The sequence below is a fragment of the Amphibalanus amphitrite genome, unplaced genomic scaffold (genome assembly GCF_019059575.1).
Source record: "Amphibalanus amphitrite isolate SeventyFive unplaced genomic scaffold, NRLGWU_Aamphi_draft 001503F_arrow, whole genome shotgun sequence".
Classification (NCBI taxonomy): domain Eukaryota; kingdom Metazoa; phylum Arthropoda; class Thecostraca; order Balanomorpha; family Balanidae; genus Amphibalanus; species Amphibalanus amphitrite.
In genome coordinates, this window is record NW_024882996.1 from 112804 (window position 1) to 128301 (window position 15498).

The following is a 15498-nucleotide window of genomic DNA, read 5'->3' on the forward strand; positions in this document are numbered from 1 at the left end:
TGAGAAACTACTGAAGACATTATCTAAGTGCTGGTATAACGACTGTTTTAGGCAAAACTCCGGAGGAAGATATCAGCGGCTAGGTATGGGTGGACCAAAAAGGATGGAAACATTTTGAACTCTCATAAAATATGTGTTATTGCATGCAGGTAACTGAAAATGATACCAAACGAGAGCACATTTCGTGGAAATTCATAATGACATCTCTCTCATCTGCTTTCTCTCGCTTTCAGTCTCCCACAGCAAATGTTCGAAGAGGCCACTTTTGCGAGACAGGCACAGAGCGACCAGCCTGGCTGCTGACGCGATAGCCCGATAACACATGTCCGCTGGTTTGGCTCGCACAGCCTTGGTGATCACTCTCTTCAGGTAACAGATGCCTTTAGAACCTTCCTTGTAGACCTGGACTGAGGTGACCCCACAGGAAAAAATCCATCGGGGTCAGGTCAGGTGATCAGACAGGCCAGTTCCGACAGGCACTGCGGGATATCAGCCGGTCACCAAAGTGGTTCTCGATCCACTTGAGCGTTGTTTCGCGATGTGAGGAGGCGCACCGTCGGGTGGAATCACATGAGGTCCATGAGACTGCCATACTTCGTTTGGGCTACTTCAAAAACTTCTTTAGCGTCGCTTGGTAGCGCTTTTGGTCGTCAGCCACGGTGTTGTCGCTCCCATCCTCGAACCGAAGTGGAACTGGCCTGTCTGTCTTTTCATCTGACCTATGGATTCCTTTCCTGTGGAGTCATCTCAAGGGCCAGGTCTACAAGGAAGGTTATGTAGGCCTCTTTTATCTGAAGAGAGCGATCACCAAGGCTGTGCGAGTCATACCAGCGGACATGTGTCGTCGGGCTATCGCGTCAGCCGGCAGGCTCAAGGGCCTCTTTGCCTGTCTCGCAAAAGTGGCCTCTTCGAACATTTGCTGTGGGAGACTGAAAGCGAGAGAAAGCAGATGAGAGAGATGTCATTATGAATTTCCACGAAATGTGCTCTCGTTTGGTATCATTTTCAGTTACCTGCATGCAATAACACATATTTTATGCGAGTTCAAAATGTTTCCATCCTTTTTGGTCCACAAGTACTACAGTTTATTTGTCGTGTTCTTTCAGATAACGGCTTGATCTCAGTTATGTGGTAAAAGTCGTATTTTATCCTTCTTTTTCTAGTGAGATATCTACTAGAGATGTCAATCGGATACCAACTTTTTGGTATAGGTACCGATACCAAACCGATACCAACTCGGTATTTGGTATTTCAATCCTAATGTGTTTGGTATTTTGTTGGTATCACGAACCCTCGCTAATGTTTAAGAGGCTAAGAAATCGGTAAAAGGTTGGTATTTTCCTCATGTTCCCAAGTTGGTTTGGTTTCGGTATTTCTTCACGGTTTTGGTTGGTATTTGGTTTGGTATCGGTATTCCGATTTTCCGTAATTGACATCACTAATATCTACGAAGAAAACATATTGCCAACTTGAAGACAATGCCTTTATATTCCGCGTATTTTCGGCTCGGAAAGCAGCTGCCGAGTTTAAAAAAGTGTTACCATGTTAATGCCATTATTTTGATTTTGTCCGAACTTATTCGGTTCCATTCGTACTGGTCTTTATGGTGAAACTGTAATCGAATATCGACCGGTGTGTAGGAATGTGTAGTGGAGAGCTGCGTAGTGCCACCTGCTGAAGGCTCACAAAGGAAATGGGAGACAGATGTTTTCCTCCGCTCCATCGCGCCTCGCCCGTTCTGTTGACATCTCTTCAGTTCGGTTCGATCGGCTGAAAGCGCGTCCTGAGCTGTCAGAACTGTCAAGCAGTCTCATTAAAGCGTGATCTTTGAGTTGAAGCACTGCAGCGCTGCTGCGTCGAACGCGCAACTAACATTCACAGTTTCAGAGTCCGATGGGATTTACATTACTGGGAACTGGCTCTGAGCAATTACGCTGCATTGCGATGTTTCAACGGAAGCCTGTCCCGCGCGAGTGATTGCATTTCTCTGGCTCGTGGCACATCTGGGATAGATCTTTGCTGAGCTCTGGCTGTGTGTGTGTAGGCAGATAGCTTCGCTGTATGAAGCGCGACTGAAGGTAATGAGTTGATGCTCTGAATATGGATCTATTATTGAGTAATTTTGTTGTTAAATGTCGCAAAACAGATTCGCTGCACTCAGCGGTTATGACATGCGTTGAACCAAGCGCCTTGAATAAATAGAGAGGTGTGTAACTAATTTCCACATTCACGTCATATTTCATCGCATTGCAGATAAACAATTTAGTCGGATTCCTCCTGTTGACGCAGGTAATCTCTCGGTTCGCATTTGAATGCTGGATTGGGTTTGATTTTGCTAGTCAACCAACAGTCTGCTTAACTAGAACAAAGCGATACGCAGAATTCCACCTTTCTGGTCCCATTGTCGTTTCCAATGTCGAAACTGATTATCCAATATCACTTTACTAGAGCAATATGCCAGCGCGCTGTGCTAGTTTTATAAGCTTTTGTCCAACGTTTTTTTTTCCACAACACCACATCTTTTTTAATCAAATTTGTATTTGCCTGATGCATTTTCTGTTGTCTCAACAGCACCGTTTCCGGTTTTCTAAACACTTGCCAGCCTCTAGGGGTTGGAGCTGCTCTCGTTTTGGCGTATCTAGCCCGAAATAGACCATTTGTTGTGTGTATCAGCCACTTCTTTCAGCTTTAGCCGGAGGCGGCAGCCGTTTTTCGCTAAGTACATGCTACTAAGTAACTACAGCCCACCGCTAAAGTAATGTGTGGTTTTACCAATCTCAACGGATGGCTTTGACCGACGATTTTTAAATGCGGACTGATTGAAAAGAAGACGTCAATAGATAAAGTTGTAGCTGCAAGGGCGAAGATACATGTAAGCTATATTTAAAGTCTCGTTGCAGTCTGGCTGATCGTTCCTAGGCTTCAGAAGCTGAACATATCCATGACTGAAACCACACTTTACTTCTGCTGTGGACTGTACATACCGTGCCGGAATCAGCGACGTCCCAGTCCCGCTTCAGCCTGCCTGCGGACATTCAACATTGATCCTCGCAACAGCAACGGGTGCAAGGTCGCCTGCCTTGGTGTGGAAGCGAGATTCAGATTCGGTCGACGCCAGATTCGTTGGTCAGATTCAGCTCTAATTTAGGATTTTAGGACAGGTGCTGGCGCGCAGGACACATCAGTAGCTGCGGTTTTAAAGATCTTGCTACCCCCCACTGGCGGATCCAGGGGGGGCCACCGGGGCCATGGCCCCCCCCCCCAAAAGCCTGAAAGGGGGGGCCAACATATCTTTTGGCCCCCCCCCCAAAACGCTTGGAGAAAAATTAATGTGAGAAGGTTGCGTAGTAGATACCTACTAGAATCAGCAGCGTGATTCAATAGCGTAGAGAAAGTCAGGGGCGCGGGAACTACTTTCAGACTGGGGGAGCACACCATAATAGAGATCAACCTAGGGTCCCCCCAAATCTAGTTTTCTCACCGGTTTTAGGCCACTTATTTTTCATCCCTTGGCTTTTTCAACAAAAAAAGAAACAGTTGCAAAAAAGGACGGTATTCCGTTTGAAAGTTGTGGGGGCACCGCCCCCACTGGCGGATTCAAGGGGGCCACCGGGGCCATGGGCCCAAAAAGCCTGAAAGAGGGGGCCAACATATCTTTTGGCCCCCCAAAACGCTCGAAGAAAAATTAATGTGAGAAGGTTGTGTAGTAGATAGTTACTAGAATCAGCAGCGTGATTCAATAGCGTAGAGAAACCCAGGGGCGCGGGAACTACTTTTAGACGGGGGGGGGGGGAGGTCACACCATGATAGAGATCAACCTAGGATCCCCCAAATATAGTTTTCTCGCCGGTTTTAGGCCACTTATTTTTCATCCCTTGGCTTTTTCAACAAAAAAAAAAGAAAACATTTACAAAAAGGAGCGGTATTCTGTCTGAAAGTTGTGGGGGCACCGCCCGCACGGCCCCAGAGTTGGGGGGGGGGGGCAAGCTGCCACCACTGCCCCCTCCCCCCGGTTCCCGCGCCTATGGAGAAACTACCGGGTTTACTAGCTTCCTTCATAAAGTGTCGTCATGTCTTATCGTCACCCGAGAAGGTCTTATTGCATAAATATCGATTGAGCTGTCAAGTTAACAAACTTGCTGTGGCAGCCTGACCTGACATGACCCGGCAACTTTTCATTCACGGAATATGCGCAATAAATTTTTTAGGAAAACTCACTGAGTTTTCGTTGAAAAAAAAAACTTGTTTTGTTTCGTAATTGTACAAGAAGCATATGAGGGACCTTTTTGTCCCTTCCTGCGAAACGGTAAAAGACTTATTTCGGTCACAGCTCAGGCCAATCTCTAAGGGTCAGTCGGGTCACTTATTTCTTAAAAGGGTCCTTACGGCACCCAAGGACCAATTCCGGCTTTTGAGTGCGCCACATCAGCATTTGATGCTACGACAGATGTCGAAATCTGAATATATGTTACAGGCCGTATGAAAATTCGGTCCGTTTGCAAACGGCCTGGCCCAGTCAGGCCATATGAAACTACCTGAAAACACCGGCCGTTTGCAAACTATGACCTGAAATATCAGACCGTTTGAAAACGACCTAGTTAGTTTCGGCCTAGCGGATCCAGGGGGGCCACGGGGTCATGCCCCCAAGCCTGAAAGGGGAACAACATATATTTTTTGTCCCCAAAAACACTTAAGAAAAATGAATGTGAGAAGGGCGTAGTAGGTAGAGAGAAAATACCGTATCATTAAAAATCTGTGAGCTTGATAAAAGTGTTGGTCTTGTCTTCACCCAAGAAGTTCTTATTGCACACTTTAACCATGGATGAAAGAACCTTCATCCCCTGGTTCTCCTTCATCCATGCTTTAAAGGGACTATCCCACCTTCTAAAATGTTGTTAAAACCAGTTAAATTGTGCCCGACTTTATAGATTGGATGACCAGGAACACGGTTCTGGCATTTATTTTTCATTAAACATCTTAAGCTTCCCATATTCCAAACACAAACTTTCAAATATGTGACGTCACAGCCCAAAATTACCTCCTTCCCCAGGCCACATTACTGTCATAAAGCTGATTCTTTTTACTCTGTAGGCACCACAACAAAGTTCAGACCAAGTTTTAAGCGATTTGTCAACGAACAAACCCGTTTAAATCAGAATGACTAAACGAGGTGACGTCACACTAACGGTCGCTCCATGTTGAAGATAGGGCCTTGTACAAGGCCCATTTTCAAATGAAGGGAACGAATTTCTTCAACACCAAGAGGCCGCGGGGGTTGCAACCTAGATAGATAGTGGTTTCTGAACCTCGCCGCAAACTTGGCTATCTCAACTCAAACCCCATGTTAAAGGTGGGATAGTCCCTTTAACTCTCGATCGACGTGTGAAGTTATCGTGTAAGGTATCATGAAGCCGATCGCGACGAAACTTTAGTACCCTCATGGTGACAAAGTCTGAAAATTTCATGACCCTGACCCAAGTGAACTTTGACTTGTGGCCTATTTCTCGAGACTGTTTGGCAATGTTGGAGGCCATGTTTGGCCGGAATAGCGATTCGGCGTATGTCGGCTCATATTATCCGCGCTTTTATAGTCTTTTCGTGGTTTAAAACGCTCAAACATGTGATATGATGTTGCTCCCACGCATTAGGGCGGATGCCAATGTCACCTTACGGTCAAGTCAGGTCATTGACCTTTGATGACCTCGGTGCACTTTTCCGAGTTTAACATGTTTCTAGGATAGTTTCGTTTAGCTGATTTTGAATTTACCATTTTGCAACCATTTGAACATTTACGAAGTAGTTTTGATGCCTTCGTCTCATGTTACGTAGCTGCCAGTGGTAGTGGACACCTGCTATACGGACGCCCATAAGTACTCCTACTGGTTGATCTGACCTGACCTGCCCCGACATGGTCTAAACGCTGAAGACATTATCTATGATCCAAACTAACATGAAATTTGTGATCAGCACAAAAAAAAACGTATTACAGCCTTACTTTAGGAGGTTCTGACAGGTCCTGATTTTCCCGTCTTTTGGGTCTGTGACCTGACCTGGGCGGTGTTTCACGGCACGCTGCCAGCCGCTGCCAGCGCTGATGGCACTTTTGGTTTCAATGGAGACATCAACAAGCCAATACCCACAACACTACCGAAGGCTGACCTTAGCTCGCGGAATGCGCTGTCAGCGGCTGTCAGCACGACCGTGAAACACCGCCCTGGAAGGTCAACCAATGACCAAGGACCTTAAAATCGGGTATCATCGGCTTCGTCTCGTCACTCACGGGCAACACGCCTGTTTTTTTTTTCCGCGAGCTCTAGCTTAATCAGGGGCCGAACGGCAGGGGGTCCAACCGACACCTCCCAGCCCGCGAAGGCTGCGCCACGCACCGACCCGGAGCGGGCTAATTGGTCGACAAAAGCAATTTGAAGTGTTTTCAAAGTAATATTTAGGCTCGGGTTGGGTGGGCTACCATTTCTATTTTTTTATTTTTAGTTTAAAAAAAAATATCGTTTCAGGGCTGTGACGAAAAAATAAGTGGCCTAAATCCGATGAGAAAACAGGATTTGGGGGTACCCTAGGTTTGGTTACTTGCAGGAGTTGGCCCCCCCAAAACGCAAGTCTGGATCCGCCAGTGCTACCCCCCCCCCCCATGCTTAGGTCACACCTTGTCAGGGCTGGTGAAATTTGCTCAGAATACTTTCAGTAATAGATCTGTAATCTTCTGAATCTGCTGCTGGAAGACGAGACACACACGTTTGATGAATCTGCTACCGGTAGGAACGTACTCTGGTTCGTCTACTGACAGTGAATTCAGGAACTTCAATTTCCTCCTAGACTGACCAACGCGACGCTGTCCTTTACAACTACGCCAAACAGGAACATCATCTTCAGCCTTGCCGTCACCTTCTACCTCAACTTCACCGTCAACCTGACTGTCGCCCTCTTCTTCGGCAGGTCTCGGATCTCGTTCACGATGACGTCACCGGCCATCGTGGTGAAGCGCCCTCTTCCTGGCAACAAGTCGGCTGTGCTGGGTCGGGCGGCCACCGCGCCTGCCGCCCCCGCCCCCGCCCCCGCCCCAGCCGCCGCCGCCGGCGGTGGTGCCACCAAAGCAGCGCCTCTGGTGCCGTATGGCACCGGCGACTCGGCTTCGGACGACTCGGACTCTGAGAACCGCGCCGCCGGTCCTGCCAAGGGCTCTGCGACCTCCTCAGCTCCTGCGCCTCCGGCGGCTTCGTCAGCTGGTTCAACAGCTAAGGGGTTGACGGCGACCACAGGAACACCAGCAGGCTCAGGAGCGGCAGTGAAGAAGCCGGCTGCTGTGCCCTCCCCGGCGACTCCTGCACGTGTTCTGGGAGAGCGGCAGCCCCGGGCGCCAGCGGCCACCTCACCCTGGCTGGTGAAAGAGGTGCCCGCGGTGCCGGGCTCGCCGTCTCTACACAGTGAGGAGAGTGCGACCAGCCACGGGAGTGTGGGATGCACCAGCCCCTGGCTCGTTACGGAGAAGGTGAGAGAGGGGAGGAGAGAGAGGGAGAGAGAGAGAGAGAGAGAGAGAGAGAGAGAGAGAGAGAGGAGAGGAGAGGAGAGGAGAGGAAAAGAGAAAGAGGGTGAGGGGAGGGGAGAGGAGAGGAGAGGAGAGGTGAGGGAGGGGGAGAGGAAGAGGGAGGGGGAGAGGAAGAGGGAGGGAGAGAAGAAGAGGGAGGGAGAGAGAGAGAGAGAGAGAGAGAGAGAGAGAGAGAGAGAGAGAGAGAGAGAGAGAGAGAGAGAGAGAGGAGAGGAAGATGAAGGAGGAGGATGAAGTGAGAATGGTGGATTTGATTTGATTTACTTATGACGAAGTCATTTCCGATCTCCTTTTGGATGCTATCTATGCGCCTCAATGTATCAATCAAGTTGATTAATTGTGTTTGGGCTCTTAGCTTAACGGGATTGTTTATCGAAGTGTGAATTGAAGAAATGTGTCATAAATCAACTTTGAGCACCATAATGTACTTTTTGAACGTTGTCTCTCCTTTATGCTGTGCATATTCACATGTCTTTTCGTCGTCACCTTTCTCATAGTCTATCGATATGACTGACCGCCCTTCCAGCAAACGTCCGGTTGGGCTCAGTATAACTAAGTATATAACTAAGTTGGGCTGAGTATAACAAAGTATAACTCTGAGACGTATTTTGTTCCCGTCCACAGGAGGGCGGCCCGGCGGTGCCCCTGAAGGCGGACCCCACCCCGCCCGGCTGGAAGGTCACCCCGTTACCCGCCAGGTCACCGCAGAGTGACACCTTTGACCCGAGGTCAGAGGTGCGCCCCTCGCCTCCGCCTATACGCAGGTGATCAGGTGGACGGGTTCAGGTCAGGTTAGGTCGGTTGGAGACACTGCTCTTGAGCGGATTGGTGGGCTTTTAGACGCTTTAGGTCGTGTGTCCTAGCTCATCTTTTGCTCTTTTTATTGTATATGCATTTGAAAATCGATATTTTTGCTGTGGAACGCATTACTACATTCAAATAAGTAATTTATTTTTATATGCAAATATTTGTATTGCCATGCTTGTGAACATGAAGTAAGAGGTAAATGGCGGTTAGGTGTTCTTGCTTCACGTCTTTCTTACACTTTTACGTTCATCGTTATAAATACAGAGGTCCAGCTACGTATAATCAACTAGAATATTTAATTTTAGAGCATGCAGAAAGCTTGTAAAGAGCTTAGAGTTTGTAGAGAGCATCCGATCATAAGGTAACGTCGCAAGTGACGCCTTGCGTCTAATCGAAGTTTTATGTCTATTTTTGCACTATTTGCATGGTCCTCCCTCAGCCTCGGAACAATCCCTTATGGGTCAGAATGAGATTGATTTTTGCCTGTTCCGGCTCCGGGCTGAGCATCCCACTCTGCGTCATTGGGTAGGGTTTTACGAGGACTAAGACGCAGTTGAGCTGCATTTGATTGCTATTTGTTCTGCTGAAAAGGTCTTCTTTAGCGACAACCGATGTCGATGACGATACAGACAGATGCCTCCAGTCATAGATTAATCCAGTACTGAGTGGTTATATAAGAACTGAGATTGCCCTCTAGGAAATGATTAAGAGTATACACACCCTTAGTTATTTGCTTGTAGAACATATTCCTTTTTTAAATATTGTATCGTATTATTTATTATGCACGTGTATTTTGGACGTGTTTGAGGGTAATGGAAAAATCCGTCTATTGTTATGGCTTTGCAGCGTTTAGTTTTGACCCATTGCTAAACATATCATAACTTTCGCGCCAAGCATGAAATTCAGCAGATTTTCTTCACTTACATATTTTGAACCAATAGTTGTAAGAAAGCTAATTTTATGTGATCGTTTTCGTATAATAAAATATTAATGGATGAAAAAGTCAATAATCATCGCTTTAATAATGATTAAACATCCTTAGCCAGCGTGTTTGTCTGTTTTTTTTTCTGTTCAATCGCCATCCCGTCCGTCTCCCCAGTAGCCGCTACATAGTGTAAAGGACCGTTCTTATTAGCGGCAACAACAGAGCCGCACGGGGGCGGGCCGTCGCCGCTCCATTTCGTACGTAATTCGGCGCTGAACAAACAACCGGTAGCACTTTGTTTTGCCCGTCCCGGCCGTCTTTCTGCCAGAGCCTGCTTTCGCCTTGAGTCTGTCGATAACATTGGCAGCGAGACGTCAGCTCGGGGAACTAGGCCACGGCACTGGATAAAGTGATTCGGAGAGGGGTGAACGAATGACATAGCGGATTGGGGATGACACGGGTGGATGTCTTGTTTTGCGCAGACGAGGCGCGGGTGTGTGTTTCAGAAATGGTGGCGATAAGTTTCGCCTGACAATTGGCTACGCGATGTGTTAAAATTGTTGGGTTTTTGCCTGATATTTTACGTTGGTCTGGATGAATACTTCTTAGCATCAACTGCACTATTTTCACTTCGTTGACTTTTCGATGTTTGTGTGAGGCTGCACTGAATTTTTTTGCCAAACACTCATTGACTTCAGATGTGCCCAAATTTATTTTGCATATTGACGTTTTTTTATATTAATCGGCCAATGTTGCGATGCAGGGAGGCAATAGAGAGTATGATTGGCCCATTTCTCACGGCATTCTCGCCTCTATTGGGAGGCGCTCGTGCGTTGAGGCGGCCGATATTGATGTGTGGCTCACGGCGGGTTCGCAGTAGCTGTAGCAGGCGATAGGGTTTCATGGTTTTCCGCCGCCTCCGCGCCTCTATAGAATTCGCGCGGCGCTGCTTGGGACTTTTCTGGGCGCCGTTGCCAGGCAGAGATGAGATCCTGCAACTTCGGGCGATGCCCGCACAGCAGTGCAGTGGTTGCTGGGTAAAAAATGGTGTGAATAGGGTGGGCTGATGGTCTGAATGAGGTGTGGAGATGTCCTGAATGAACGTCAGACCGCTTTTGTTGCACAGTGGTAGGTGGCGTGAAATATAAATCCCTTGCTCTCTGTGTTCAATCAGATGTATCCGTAACAAAAGAGCATCTTCAAAAGTCGGCAAGAAGAGGAGGGTATCGAATGCTGTCATTAGTTGTGTTGGCATCGAGCGAGTATTGACGTCATTTTCGCCGATAATGATTTGGTCGTCATCTGATATCGCTGCGTTCTGGACAATAGTCTTCTGGCGTTTCGATGCGCCGCCTAATTGTCATTCCTTAATGTTCTGTTTTTCCTCAACGTAATGTAATTTTCTTGAGCATCTTGAATTCTGCCATTCCAACGTCCCTTTAATTACCGAATTTTGAAAGCTCCTATTGCTTATTTTAATTGCCTAATAGTACATGGTGGCTTGTGCGTCTTTGACACTGGCTCCCCCACGCTTCCATCTCTGTATCCTATCTATCACTCTTATTTGTTCGTCTTTTGTCTTCGTTCTATTCCTCCACTATTTCTTCTCTTCTTCTCTACCTCTCTGCTTTTCCCTTCTTCCTCTACTCTGTCCCCTGTCTGCTCTCTCCCCATCCTCTACATCTCTCCCCTCTGCGCCCCCTCCCCTCCCCCGTCACCCATCTGACCCACCCATCCCTCTTCCAGGGCTGGGAGCGTCGACTCCCCAGACGGGCCGCGGCATATCCTCAGCAAGATCTCGCGCAAGCTGAAGACACTGACGTCTCGCCCGGAAAAACGGGCGCTCGGTGAAGACGTCGGGAGGCCGGCCAAGCGGCCCCGCCCCGCCCCCGCCCCCGCCGACAGCGGGGCGGGGCGGAAAGTGGGCAACAGCGTCTTCTTTGATGAGCAAGAAAACAGGTTAGTTGGAGAGGGGGGGGGGTGTGAATGCGCCCAGGTGCATCCTCTTTGACCTTTGGGAAAAGAACGCTGTGTAATGGAACGGACTTAGAGGCATTTCATTAATAATCAAGTAGGGATCTTTTGAGCTGAAAGTTTAACACAAGGCGCCTTCGCCTGTATCAACAGCTTTCCCGCGACGTGCTGTGTTTCTTGTGACATACATTTTCTGTTCACCTTTCCTACCATTTTATGTATTGACATTTTAATCTTCCGTCTCAGAGGCATACGTGTAGCTCGCTGAACGGGCATTAGACGCTCCTAAGCCCCAACTACCTGACTTTTCCACCGTCACTGTGATCCGATTCTAAGACATTTCCAGTGGTATGGTCGTGTCCGGCTCAGGCCATAAGCTCCTGGTGTCTCTCGTTCTGCCATGGGTGTAACTTTGTATACTTTTGAGGTCCCATGTGGGACCCCAAAGCGAACATTTGGGACCCCAATTGTCATTTTGGGACCCCAATAGTGGAGGCCCCCGAGACGCACCAGGTACTTTACAAACGGAGGTCCGATGTTCATATAGAAGGTTCTCTAGAAGTTTCTCTATAAATAGGAGGCCCCTTGGACAAATCGGAGGCCCCCTGGACAAATAGGAGGCCCCCTGAACAAGTAGGAGGCCCCCTGAACAAGTAGAAGGTCCTCCGGAATACAGGAGGCCCCCTGGAGAAATAGGAGGCTCTCTGGACAAGCAGGAGGCCTCCTGGACAAATAGGAGGCCCTAGACAAATAAGAGGCCCCTAGACAAATAGGAGGCCCCATGGACAAATAGAAGGCCCTCTGTACAAATAAGAAGCCCCTTGAACAAATAGGAGGCCCCATGGACAAGTAGGAGGCCCTCTGTACAAAAAGGAGGCCCCCTGGAAAAATGGGAGGCTCACTGGAGAAATAGGAGGCCGTAGACCTAGACAAACAGGAGGCCACTTTCACAAAAGGAGGCCCCCTGGACAATTAGGAGCCCCTGGACAAATAGGAGGCCCCTTTCACAAAAGGAGGCCCCCTGGACAAATAGGAGGCCCCTGGATAAATAGGAGGCCCCCTGAACAAGAAGGAGGCCCCCTGGATAATGAGGAGGCCCCCTAAAATAGGAATAGGAGCCCTCTGGATAAATAGGAGGCCGCTTGGAAAACAAGAGGCTACTTTAACTAATAGGAGGCCCCCTGGACAAATAGGAGGCCCCCTGAACAAGTAGGAGGCCCGCTGGATATATAGGAGGCCTCTTGGGCAAATAGGAGGCCCCCTAAAAAAAATAGCAGGCCCCTTGGACAAATAGGAGGCCCCCTGTACAAATAGGGACATCTTGAACAAATAGGAGGCCCCATGGACAAGTAGGAGCTAGAAGCACTCTGTACGAATAGCAGGCCCCTGGACAAATAAAAGGCTCCCTTAATAAAAAGGAGGCCCTTCAAAAAAAGGAGGCCCCTGGACAAGTAGGAGACCCCTGCACAAATATGAGACCCCTGGTCGAATAGACGACCTCTGGATAAATCGGAGGCCCCTGGACAAATAGGAGGCCCCTGAACACGTAGGAGGCCCCCTGGAAAATAGAAGCCCCCTGGATAAATAGGGGACCTTCTGGACAAACAGGAGGCCTCCTGGACAAATAGGAGGCCCCCTAGACGAATAGGAGGCCCTTGGACAAATAGGAGGCGCCATTAACCAATAGGAGGCCCCCTAGACAAATAGGAGGCCCTCTGTAACACGAGGGACTGCTCTCTGTACGTACAAATAGAAGACCGGCGCTCGACCTGTAGAAGCTTCGCTGCATGTACAAAAAGGAGGCTCTCTGTGCAAGTAGTCGAAGTAGGAGGCTCTCTGTACTGTGCCTACAAATAAGAGGCCCCCTGGGCAACTTAGATGCTACACAAATCGGAGGTCACGTATAAAAAGCGGGACTCTATTGGAATACCTGTTTGAATAAATTATTTTCCTGATATTCAAATTATTTAATCCTCGCCCGCACATAGGGGGGCAGTGATTACCACCCCCACCCCAGGTAGTTTTTCTGCTCTGCACTTAACATTTTGATTGCTAGAAGCCGGATGTTTTGTATAGCTGCTTCTCTAATTCCTTTCTTAGTGTTCACTGAAAATTTCAAGTTTCTGTGGTTTTTGGTTTCGGAGATGTGACCTTATTCTTCAGGTGATGTCATAACCCAAATGACAAATACCCGATATCTTGCGTTGGCTATGGGTCTTGTGAGCTTTTGACACCTTGATTTCGGCCTTTTTTGCCAGTCTTACTTCCCACCTATCATGGAACATGTTGTTCGATGATGTAGAGATGCCAGGGTCAGGATCAAGGTCAACCTAGGTCATTTAATCATTGGATTCGTCTCTTTCCAAAGAATCTGTTGCTCTTGACCGCGAAGCTTAAAATCTTGTAAGAAAAAATTGTGATGATGTCGAATAAAATACCTACACAAGCAGCGGGCCAACCCATCATATACCGATGACGCTGCCGTATTAGTGCCAAGCCAGCTAGAACAGCTCTTTGTCACACTATCCGATTAATTTGCTGGCTATGGTCATTTCACGTCAAGTTAGGTCAAGGTCAATGATATGTGTTTGTATGTCTGTGTATGTCTGTGTATGTACTGGTGTGTGCACAGATTGGTTTGTGTGTCGCTGCCTATTACATGAGATCATGAACTGAGAAGCTTTTACTAAACATGCAGTCAAAGAAACTTCACTAAAAGTAAATTCAGCTTGCTTAAAACGCAACAATTTTAGATGACCTAGGTTGACCTTGACCCTGACCCCGACATCTGTACCTACATCGCAGAACAACATGTTCAATGATAGGTGGGAGGTAAGACTGGCAAAAAAAAAAAACGAAATCAGGGTGTCAAAATCTCACAAGGCCCAAAGCCAACGCAAGACATTGGGTATTCGTCATTTAGGGCATGACATGACCTGAAGAACAAGGTTATATCTCCAAACCCAAAAGCCACAGAAACTTGAAATTTCCAATGGACGCTGAGAAAAGATAGAAAAAAACGGCTATACAAAAAATCAGGTTTCTAGCTTTTAAAATGTTCAGTGTAGAGCAAAAAAAAACTAACTTGGGGGGTGGCAACCCTCACCCCAGGTGCGGGCGAGGGTAAGCCCTCACACTTTCTGGGGTCGGTTATGTTCCTTGCGCAATGCTGTGCAGTTAAATTCTTTTTTATAATAAATGTATTTTGTTTTATTGTCGTAAGTGAAAAAGCCAGACATTTTCGTCGATTTCGGACGCCGCGGGGGAAATTTACGTACAATGTCACCCTGCTGGCCTGGAACCACCAGTAGGGTCAGGTGACCTATCATTTCTTTATTGATATTGAAAAATTAAATCATGGCATCAGAGCTGTGACGAAAAATAAGTGGCCTAAATCCGATGAGAAAACTGGATTTGAGGGTACCCTGGGTTTGGCTTCTGAGCCTTTGGTCCCCCCAGTGAAAATTTCTTAGAGGAGGCCCTGGCGTGGTTCGTAAATTACCGCTTCCACGATTGGAGGCCCCTAATTGCTTGGAGGCCCCCCCCACTAAATGGAGGCCCCCTTGGACGTTTGGGACCCCAATGGTAATGTCAAAGTTTCACCCATGCGCTCTGCAGCATGTCGCGCTGCCAGCCTCGGCGACTTTTAGCCGATTCAGGCCTTCAGCACCCTGTCTGCCCGCATCCGGTTGTTGTGTAATGTCTACGGCGTGCCAGTCTGGCGTTCCCTCAGGGTGGAACTCGGTGTCTCCCGGATTTCGGAGGCCTTTTGCGATGTTTCAGTCTGGTTTTCCTCTGGCGTTGAAATCGGCGTATCCCCGTATTTCGGAGGGGGATCGAGCATTTCGTGGTGTCTCAGTCTGGTGTTGTTAGGTATGGAAATCGGTGTATCCCCGTATTAAATTTTTGGAGGGTGATAAGGCTTTTCGTGGTGTTTCAGTCTGGTGTTATTTAGGATGGAAATCGGTGCATCACGTGCTCAGAATGGTGATAAGCGTTTTGCGTTGTCTATTTGTCCGCATAGAAATGTCGGTGGGAAGCATAGAAAATATGGTATTTTGAAAGCGTTCAAAAGTGTTGTGTGTGTGGCTGCCACTACCCACTGCTAGTAACCTGCTGGCTAATGAATCATTCGTATGCTTGTGGTATGTTGGTGTATGGGTGGTGGTGACTAAATTCCTGGCGCCCGGAAAACCCAAAACCGTCAGCATCCTCTGTTGTTTTTCGC

At 47.9% G+C, this 15498-nt stretch overlaps 1 protein-coding gene across 3 annotated transcripts in view; it reads left to right on the plus strand.

Moving 5' to 3' along the window:
* Positions 1-15498, plus strand: part of LOC122373484 (ubiquitin carboxyl-terminal hydrolase 36-like) — a 70296-nt gene that overhangs the window by 42727 nt on the left and 12071 nt on the right. For all 3 annotated transcript variants that reach the window (XM_043351593.1, XM_043351592.1, XM_043351591.1), the window contains 3 exons: positions 6955-7507; positions 8189-8328; positions 11043-11255. In XM_043351593.1, coding sequence (XP_043207528.1) covers positions 6955-7507; positions 8189-8328; positions 11043-11255 — 906 coding nt within the window. The remainder of the gene's footprint in view (positions 1-6954; positions 7508-8188; positions 8329-11042; positions 11256-15498) is intronic.